We start from the raw sequence: 9863 nt of genomic DNA, 5'->3' as shown, positions 1-9863 counted from the left end.
TGAAAGAAATGGTTTTCTTTTTGTTTTATACAAAACGGGTAGAGCTAAGTGTACAATGGCAGGGTGGCATCACAGGGCTAGAAGTGAGCGGTGACACGGTCTGTTTCCAGCAAGTCATCCAGGATCTGTGGGATGACAGGGAGGTAAAGATGGGGGTGGGTAGGGCAGGTGAGGCAAATGGGCTAGGGGTGAGGGGTGGTACTCACAATGTCGGGTGTGGTACCGATCTTCTTGGCCAGCTCACTGCGCTCCATGGTGCTAAGGTATAGGTAGCGGTTTAGTAGCTCTCCATCAAGGACGTTGCGCACAGCATTCTGTAGGGTGCGCCGGTCCATGTGCAACATTCTGGGGTGGTGGATATGAGGAGGTCAGAGCACAGCTGGGGTGCAGGGAGCGACCAGGGGAGGGGCACACTCACCGGAAGGCACGGGGGTTGAGGCCGGCATGGTGGGGTAGCATAGTTGTCAGTGCATTCTGCAGCATCAGCAGCCGCCGGTATGTCTTCTCTTGCATGGGCAACAGGAGCCCAATGCCACCGTCCAGGGTGGCTGCGGAGATGCTGTGTGAGCCAGGCTGGCCCTCCCATCCCTAGACACCCCTACCCCAGTACTCACCAAACCATGTGATATGCTTGTTTTCCCACACGACCGACTTCTTGCTGGGTCCCTCTGCAGCACCTCTGCACGGGGTCCTCCAGAATGTGTTCACATGGGCACCCACATGGAAGTCTGCCCGGCGCAACAGGCGCATGCCCCCAAAACTCTCTTTGGCTGGGCACAGGAACTCAGGTCATGACCTGTCCACTGCCTGGTACCCAGCCCAGGAAGAGGTCAGAGAGGAACCACTCACCTTCTGGCAGATACATGTATACCATAAGATTGCGGTCTCGGTCAGACACTGATGAACAGAGAGACCCACAGTCAGCCTCAGCTACCCATACCCCTCCAGTATAGCCTCCCACAGGCCCACACACTCACCTAAGAAGCCCAGCTGGGCATTGTCCACCATGAAATCCACGCTGTACACCTCCAAAGGCTTGGCATCCTGGGGAAAGACAAGGGCAGTATTAGAGCAGGCACTGGGCTGGTGCCCACCTACAACACCTGTCCCTGTGAGTACCCGGGACACCAGGCTCAGCGTCTTGCTCTCCTCCTGGTAACGCAGCAGTGAGATGCTCTTCATGACATCTGCGGCCAGGATGAAGTTCTTGACACTGATCATCTGGTGGATGTAGAGCTGGGTGTCAATGAAGGCCATGCCCGTCAGCTCGCTGGCCCGCAGGCTCCACAGGAAGATCTGAGGGGCAGAAGGTGGTGAGCAGAGCGGCCGGTGGAGGCAGAGCAGCTGCGACAGGAGAGAGGGGAAGGACAGGAATAACACACTTTTTGGCCAATGGCTGACACCAGGTGGCCATTGCAGTGGCATAGCGCGGTCACAGGCCCCTTCTGCTCCTTCTCATACAGGACTTTGAACTTGTTCTTGGTCAGGGGCTGCCCAGGCTCAGGCACCACTTCAATCACGTCCATGATCAGGATCTGGAAGGGCAAGGGAATGCATGGAGATGGCAGACGGTCTGCTGGGGGCTGCCTGCCCCCCACCCAAAGGCCCTTACCCGCCCACGGCACGTGACTTCCTCCCCCTGCATGAGGCAGGTCCCAGCAGCCACATAGCCCTTTAGGCCTGAAACGGTCTCCTCACTGCGTAGTGACACAGTCTTCATGCACGTGACATGCTCCCATTCCTCTAGCTCGATCCTGCATGAAGCCAGGCTGTCAGCACCTGCCACCTCTGAGCTGCCAGCAGACAGCAGCCCCTGGTGGGTCCAGCCTCACCTGGCATTGGGAATGGCCTCCCAGCTGACTGGGGAGATGAGCTGGATGGAGAAGGCTTCTTGCTGGGGGTGGATGTATCTGTCATCTGTTGGGATGGGGAAAGTGAGTCACCTTGTAGACTGGGCCAAGCTCTGCCCCGCCCTACCCTCAAGTGTTGCATACCTCTCTCAATGGCCTCAAATTCCTTTTCCTCACCAGTCATGCGTGGGATGCGAGTGCAGGGTGTGTTGGTGCTGGTGGCCACAGCATACACCTGGGGTGGGAGGGGGTGTCACAAGCCAGAGGCCAGGCTCAGAGATGCCTGGGGAATGTGGGAGAGGGACAGACCTTGGACTCTACATGGTAGGCCACGTAGTGGGCTGTGCAGCGCAGTGGGATCTTCCTGACAGGCCACGGAGCATCATAGGACAGGTAGGCAGGCAGGACACTGATCCTCAGCTCACCCTAGGGGTGCAGTGGGCAGCAAAGTCAGTTTGATCTGGGGTGAACAAGGCCAGAGCCAATGAACCTAGGCCTCCCCAGATGTTCTCTAGCTCTAGTGATGGGATATCCGGACTGCTGTGTTGGGTAGTGCCCTGGAGAGGCTAAAGCTTTGGTAGCCTGACTGTCTAAGCTCACTTCATGCTGGTGGACAGTGGCACAGGGCACAGGAAGGCCAGGGCCAGAGGACCCTGGGGACTGGAAACAGTAGTAACTCCAACAGTAACTAGGCAAAGGAGTCAATGCCTGTGACCCAGGCCACCCTTCCCCAGCAGTCCTGTGTTACTGGCTCCTGGAAAGCATGTGCCATCCAGGCCTTAATCATTGCTACCATCTGGACGGCACAGAGGGTTAAACAGGTCAGAAGCATGTGCTTGCCACAAAGCCATACAGCAACTGAGAGGCAAAGCAAAAGGTAAAGTCAGCTCAGCCTGGCTCTTGGACTTCACTGGTCATGTCCACCCCTGCTGTCCTGTCCTCAGTCTTCCCAGGCTAAGCCACAGTTGAGTTCCTTGGCCCCAGCAGTTTCTACTGTCTTGGCCCTCTGCTCCCACAGCTGGAGGCCAGGCCTCCTTACCTGTCTGTTGAAGTACAGGAAGCCACGAGGGCAGTTCACATTGTGGAATGGAGCAAAGGAGTCAATGGGGCCATCAATGCCCATGGGATGCAGACGCAGAGCCCCACGGCCAGTCACCAGGAGCCAGTGAGGCGAGGGTCCGCAGATGAAAACCTGGAGGCAGGCACTTTGAGCGCACTGTGAGTGAGGCTCCACCCTCAATCCAGGCCCTTGCCAAGCCGCTTGCCTACCCCTGAATAGCCATAAATATCCTCGAAGTAGCGGAAACGTGCCACACGGCCTCGGACTCCAGGTCCCTCCTCGGTGCTGCACCCTTCTGTCTTCTTCTTAGATGGCTTCGGCTTCTTCTCACGGAAGTTGATATTGTGGGGGACCTAGCAGAGGCCACAGTAAGTGCTGGGTCCTCCAGACCCTGTCGGCCTGGCCTTCCAATCTGCCCCATGCTCAACCATGGCACCTTCTTGAAGCGAACTTTGAGATTTCCCTGGCCAAGCTGAGAGTCATGGGGGAAGGCTTCATAGATAAGCAACTCCTGGTCCACATGTACCTGAGGGAGCCAAGCAGAGACAGCTAAGGGGAGGGGAGGGGCGGGGCATGAGGATGGGGCAGAGCCTAGGGAGGCAGGTGACAAGGAACTTACCAGTAGGTAGGGCCTGCTCTGCCGGCTTCCCAGGGCAACCAGCAACACCTCCTTGACCAAAGGCAGCTCCCCCTGGCGTGTGGCCTCCTCCTTTCGGACTTCACCTTGTGTAGTGGGCTGTCCAAAAGAACTGTCCACCAGGACCCGCTGTCCCACAGGGAAGTTCTTAACTAGGAACACCAGCCGCCAGTCTGGGAGCTGGTAGATCTGGAGAGAGGGCAGTGGTTAAGACTGGGAACCAAGGCTACTGTGGTGTGGTTGTCATGTGTGTGCGTGTGTGTGTGTGATAGACCCACCTCCATGGTGCCATTCTCCCGCACCAGCAGACACCAGTGGGTGGGGTCTACCCTGAAGGGTGCAGGGTCACGGTCAGCTGGGGGCTGGTTGCTCCTGCGGGCCTCCTCTTTGCTGGGACTGAAGAGGGAGCCGGAGTCTCCATATAACATCTCTTCCTCATCGTCCACTGTGGGGCTGGGAACCAACACACAGATGCATCACAGCCTGCCATGGGGACACCAGCACCTCACAGACCAGTCCCTACGCACCTTGTTTCTGAGCCCAGACCTTCAGCCTCTGAGCTACTTCGGCCCCCCAGTTCATCACGGGCCCCACCCAGGCGGCTCTCAGTGGTAAACATGCCACTGACATCACGGTACAGGCAGAGCGCAATCACCTTAGACTGCTGTAGAAAATGGAATAGGATTCAGACAAGGGCAGGGGCAGGTAGTGGGAAGACAGGGCATTAGGCAAGCATAGGGGCCTACATGATGCAGTGGAGGCTTGTGTAGTGCCAGGCGGTGGTGGCGGCCACCATATGAATCACTCTTGAGTAGGAACATGGTAACGTGACCCTCAGCACTCATGATGACCACATATGGATCAGCCACAGCACACTGGACAATGGGGGCACCCAGGTCCACAGGGATGAAGTGCAGCTGATTCACTGTGGACACAAGGTCATTAGGGTGAGGCGGCACACCCACAGCCCCTCAAGACCCATGCGCACAGACCTGCACACCTACCGCCTTCCAACAGGCGAATGCCCAGCGGTGAGACTTGGACAATATAGCGATTGTCCCCAATGTTTCCGGCAAAGACTGTGGGGCCCTGTGTGGCAAAGCCACTGGTGTCCAGCTCCATGATCTCCTGGCCAGTCTGTAGGATCTATGGCGACAGTGGTGAGTGGTGCCCTTCCCCAGGGGACCCTGATCCTAGTCCCAGGCTCTCCTTTTTACCATGGTTGAGTCTTCCCGGCTAAGAATAAGGAAGCCATGTCGTCGCCCATCCTCCTCTGCTTTGGGGGCAGCAGGCTCCTGCTCCGTGCTTTCTGCTTTGGGCGTTTCTTCCTGTGAGGCCAAGAGAGGAGCAGCCAGGGGCCACAGTCTAGCCCAGCGTCCCCAGGTGCCACACAACTCCCTCCCCTCTGGGTCTTCTTCTCAGCCCAGTTTCTACCTCCTCTTTCCGCACTGGAGCGATAACCGTCCACATATCATAGCAGCCAGGAAGTTCAAAGGTTGTCACCACCTGGGGCCGGATACTCTTCTAGAATAAAGAATAAAGATGGGGTAGGAATGAGGGCTCAGCCCAACCATGTTGTACCAGGAGTCTCCCACCCCCACCTACACATACCTGCAGCACTGACAGGGCCCCATTTTTCCCGTAGCCGGAGCAAACCACAATCTCCAGGTCTGGCTCAGGACTGTTCTGAAACTACAGAGTAGGGTAAGGACACAGCCTCCCATTCCACCTCCAGGCTCTGCCTACAGTCCCAGCCCCTTGAGTACCTCTTCAGAGAGGAAGGCAGGCTCGCCCACAGCAGCGTTGGCACAGGGGCCAATGTTGAGCATGCTGTCGCACACCTGTGGACACGGCAGTGGTCAGGTCGAGTAAAGGGGTGGACACCCACTACCTTCCCTAGTCTTACCTCAAAAGAGTAGGTGGCCAGCTGTGTGCCTGACTGGGCCTCACTGCCATACACTTCAATTTCATCCACCTCATCCTGTGGCACCGTCTTGCCTCCTGCAGCAGACAGAGCCCAGCTGAGTCCAGCTGTGGACTCTGACCCTCCTCTGCTCATCCTAGTCCATGCTCTCACCTGTCCAGCCCGCTGTAGGGTCCACTCGCTTCTTCTTAGAGGGAGGCTCTTCCTGTAAAATGAATGAGTATCCCTGAGGCTGTTCCACACGGGGTCACGGAAGAGCAGGCCCAGGGACCCTACATGGTGGGCACTTACCTTGTCAGCAGCCTCACGGACAGAGCTGGTCAGGGGCTCCTGCAGCTTCTCTGTGTACTTGAGGAGGAGGGAGTTGCCCAGGCGAGAACCCAGGAACAGGTATCCCGGCTCCATGGTGACCATCTGAGGGAGAGGGATGAGTAAGAACACAGCCGGACCTAGACCCAGACACTCCCAACCCCGCTCTACTCACACTGGTGGTAAGGACACTAGCAGCTGCCTTGTCAAAGTGAAACGCTCGGACACTACGCATGCCATCAGTGATGAGGGTCAGCACGTAACTGTGGGTAAAGGAAGGGCATTAAGTGGACAAGGGACACAGGGGCACTGAGAAGACCAGAATGTGAGCATCTCGAAGGTCAGGGTTCATGGGCTGTGGGCTCACATCTCGCCTCCCTTGAGGGAGATGACCATCTTATCGTAAGAGATGAAGGCTGCCTGCGCGCAGTCCAGGGTGATCCGTACGCCCTCTTGGGTACCTATGGGGTACACATCAATCATGCAAACTGGATGCCTTGTCCTGAACACAGCCCTCTCCACCAGGCCTATCCCACTTTGCCGATTTACACCCCACTCACGTAATGGGAAAGAAGTGGTGCCTGTGGTGAGACTATTGAGAGCCACACCGTACGGGGGAACACTCTGGTTCAGGTACAACAGAGAGTTAACAGCAAAGATCACTACCCCACCTGGAGGGAGACACTGCTGTTAGCAGTTCATTGCTGCCCCCGCCCCCACCACCGCACCCATTGCCATTCAACACAGCCAGACCCTTACCTATGGGCTTGGGCACAGCCAGGGCCTGGGTACAGTCAAAAGGCAAGCTGGTGAGGGACCAGATGACCGGATGGACTTTCTGTGTGATGTTCAGCGAGATAGCCACAATGGAGCACGTGTCCTGCCTCACGGCCACCCGCCTAGAGCAGTAGGCAGGTCATCCAGAGGCAGTCACACTACTCCCAAGGCCAGAGACCCATTCACCCCATCCCCCTATACATAGCCCTGACTGGGCAAGACATCTGGGGGCCCACAGCAGAGGGTCCTGGCCTCACCCGGGCCAGGTCTGGTTGGGTTCAAACAGGATAAGCAGGGTGGGCTCGTAGTAGCCATGGAGGAACTGCAGGTCAATGATGTTGAGCAGCTTCTCATCCAGAGCCCGCACATCGATGATGTAGCTGGGCAGGAAGCTGGACCTCTGTCTAAGGACCAAAAGTGTCAGCAGGAAGAAGGGACAGGGTAGAAAACTCAGGACTCTAGGATGCTCAAAACCACAGCCACCCCAGCTTGGTACTCACCCTTCGCCCATGAGCCCCTCATGCTCCTCAGCCAGGCTTTCTCTGCGGAAAGGCAGAACTACCAGCCTCGTGCCGTAGATGAGCATGGCCGCGCAGCGCCCATCAGGGTCCACCCGTACACGAGGCGTATGCACATTCTGCACAAAGCCATCCTGGGGGCAGAGGGGACATCAGTTGGGCTATAGAAGGTCTGAGGGAAGCACTGGGGCAGTCGGAGAGAAATGCAAGAGGGAACTGCTCGGCTTGGCTTACCCGAAGTTCAGGCTCCTCAAAGTAGTGGAGAGACAGGGTCTTCAGGTCATGGGTGCCTGGGTCATACTCCACCACTGACAGCTAGAGGCAGAGGTCATAGCCTGTTCAATACCAACCCTGACAACACTGAGACGCCAACCAGCACTGCTCCCGTAACACACCACTGTGCCCAGGACCTCCTGCAGACTCATACTGCTCACCTTAGCGTCTTTGAAACTGAGAAGCAAGGCATCACGTTTGGCACCCGCAAGTTGCACGCTGGCCATGGACATGACATTGCCAAAAAAGGAGAAGGAGGCTACCAGCTCTAGTTTCTCTCTATGGGCCTTTCCCTCTGGAGTAGAGGTCAACAAGTCAGGCCTGGGTCCTGTTCCTGGGCCACCCACACACATCCCACCCCGGTGCAGGGCTAGAATGGCTATCCATACTTACCCGTGCCCCCATCACTCTTGGTCAGAGCCTGGAAGGGAAAAGGAAGCAGGAAGAAGTCACACACTATGTAGCCCTATCTCATCCATGAACACAGTCATCTGAAGGACAGAAAATCCACCCAGGGCTGGCCCCTGCCATCAGCAAGCTCTGGAGCCTGCCCAGAAACTTTGACCAGGCTGGCCTTGAACTCACAGAGATCCCCTGGCCTCTGCCTCCCAGTGCTGGGATTAAAGGTGTGCACCTTAGTTCCAGGACAACCAGAGCTAATAGACAGAGAAGCCCTGTGTCAAACACTCAGTGTACAGTCAAATTCCCAGTGTACAGTTAGTTGCTTTCTCCCTCACCTTTAAAGCTCTCTCTCGACCTGAGTTCTGTTCTTAGCATTCCTATCAGGCAGCTCACAAGCACCTGTAACTCCAGCTCCTACTCCTGGCCACCATGGAATAGCAACACTACCCCTGTAACTGCTAAGACACATTACCCACAAAACTGACAAGATCCTGGCATCACTCTGTTCCCCTTGAATGCCACCTCTATCCATCCTGAACCCGATGGCTTCCCATCACCTCATGGCTACACTGGTCCAGGCCACCATTAATTCTTGCCTAATAGCTATAGCCACTTCCTGACTGGTCTCCTTGGACTTGTGTCAAACATAAGTTGGGTAAGATCATTTCTTCGCCAAGATCCCCTTCTTGGAGAGTGTGGCATGGAGTCCCACCCTTGTCACCTCTCAACTGTTCTCCCTGCCTTCCTCTACCCCTTAGCCTCTATCACAGAAACAGTTTTGCTTGAAACCACTTTGTCTACCCACCCCCCCCATACTTCTTCATACCTCCTTGTCTATTTAAATCATTTCTACAGAGCTGAGATTTCCCTGCAGCCCTGCCCAGGTCTGCTGCCCCACTGACACCGCATCTCCCTGTCTGTATATGGTGCACACACATATATGTAGACGAAACACTCACATAAAATCAAATGAATAAACCTAATTTTAAAAATTTAGGGGAAAAGGGGGGAAGAAACTGGCCTTTTGGCTCTACTTTTGTTTTGTTTTTGCTTTGCTTTGTTTTGAGAAAGATTCTCACTATGTAGCCCTGGCTGGCTTGCAACCACTTTAGATTGAACATCCAGAAATCTGTGTGCTTCTGCCCGAGACTGAAGGCCTGCATTACCAAGACCCAGGGAAACTGCCTCTAGAAAGAAGGCTTCCTGAACCACTTGCTGTCACTCTAGCAACCAAAGCACTCCTATATCATACCTATTGATGGGTTTGCTCCACTTTCTACATCTACTGTCAGTAGTCGGTCCCCTAGCTACATCCAGCCTTGCTCCTTTACGGAGAAGTTGTCCTTCCCCCAACAAACTTGCTCAGTCTCAGAAGCGCTGTTTGTTTTGAAGCGCCCAGCCTCCTTCACCGGGTCTAACTCCCGGAGACACTGCGGCAGTCTGTGTGCATTCATTTACTAAACGGTCATCTCCTGCAAGGGCCTGGTTCACTGCCATATCCTTACTTCTAAGTACATGGAAAGTCTGCAACAACCTGCTGGAAATGCCAAAAAACAAGTAGGAGACCGTAGGCAGGAGCATCCTGCAATGGTAGGAGGAGGCCAAACAACACGGTAGTGGAGAACCGGCACTGGGGACAAGTGACTGTACGCAAAGCTCCGTTCCTGCCCTGGGGAACCTGCCGAGGTGACGGCGGTATGGCCTCGGCATCTCCGCTCCGGAGAAGCGGCTTACCTCAGCGTCGCGGTTCAGGCGGTACACATAGAGCTGCGAGGTGCCGGCCACCACGAGGTTGCGCTCGCTGTTATTGAAGAAGTTGCAGTACATGGCAAACTCCAGCCCGGTGGGCGGGTGTGCCTGCTTGTACACCGCGTACATGTTGCCGCCACTGTCACGCCGGAGCCGCCGACTCGGGGGAACAGAGACGGCAGCGGACTCGATCCGGCCGCGCGCGCAAACCCAGCCACCAGGTTCCGAGTCTCTGCGCCTGCGCTTCTCGCCCGGACCTGCCTTCTAGGAGGACCGACCTGATAGTTGAGAAACAGGGTTCCGGACTACTTCGCCTGTGCGCCTGTGCGCCTGCGCGCCGGGGCTGCCCTCGAACAGCGGCCCC

General features: G+C 56.1%; 1 protein-coding gene across 1 annotated transcript; it reads right to left on the bottom strand.

Moving 5' to 3' along the window:
* Window positions 1-2: 2 nt before the first annotated feature.
* On the bottom strand, window positions 3-9711 carry Cpsf1 (cleavage and polyadenylation specific factor 1). The gene is made up of 37 exons (XM_041672310.1): window positions 9485-9711; window positions 7742-7769; window positions 7510-7643; window positions 7310-7390; window positions 7058-7209; window positions 6815-6961; window positions 6540-6679; window positions 6341-6451; window positions 6148-6241; window positions 5956-6043; window positions 5763-5885; window positions 5625-5676; window positions 5454-5548; window positions 5314-5388; window positions 5159-5239; window positions 4982-5071; window positions 4765-4875; window positions 4552-4693; window positions 4294-4472; window positions 4075-4211; window positions 3826-4000; window positions 3530-3736; window positions 3347-3436; window positions 3120-3263; window positions 2890-3042; window positions 2160-2276; window positions 1995-2085; window positions 1833-1917; window positions 1613-1754; window positions 1383-1535; window positions 1120-1296; window positions 978-1044; window positions 850-897; window positions 615-770; window positions 419-548; window positions 207-345; window positions 3-125 (listed from the first exon to the last, which is right to left on the bottom strand). The coding sequence occupies exons 1-37, from the start codon at window positions 9626-9628 to the stop codon at window positions 78-80; spliced, it is 4326 nt and encodes a 1441-aa protein (XP_041528244.1). The 5' UTR covers window positions 9629-9711; the 3' UTR covers window positions 3-77.
* Between the last annotated feature and the right edge of the window lie 152 nt (window positions 9712-9863).

The sequence above is a fragment of the Microtus oregoni genome, unplaced genomic scaffold, assembly GCF_018167655.1.
Source record: "Microtus oregoni isolate MIOR12 unplaced genomic scaffold, Mior012 000022F_ref0000154, whole genome shotgun sequence".
Lineage (NCBI taxonomy): Eukaryota > Metazoa > Chordata > Mammalia > Rodentia > Cricetidae > Microtus > Microtus oregoni.
This window is presented reverse-complemented; position numbering and strand designations above follow the sequence as displayed.

What these genes read in the sequence shown, in the direction of transcription:
- Cpsf1 (XM_041672310.1), bottom strand. Translation starts at nt 9,628, where the DNA reads ATGTACGCGGTGTACAAGCAGGCACACCCGCCCACCGGGCTGGAGTTT. An exon ending in GCCGGGAAGACTCAACCATG is followed by an intron (nt 4,694 to 4,764) that starts GTAAAAAGGAGA and finishes CTGTCGCCATAG; the next exon opens with ATCCTACAGACTGGCCAGGA. An exon ending in CAAGCATATCACATGGTTTG is followed by an intron (nt 549 to 614) that starts GTGAGTACTGGG and finishes GCATCTCCGCAG; the next exon opens with CCACCCTGGACGGTGGCATT.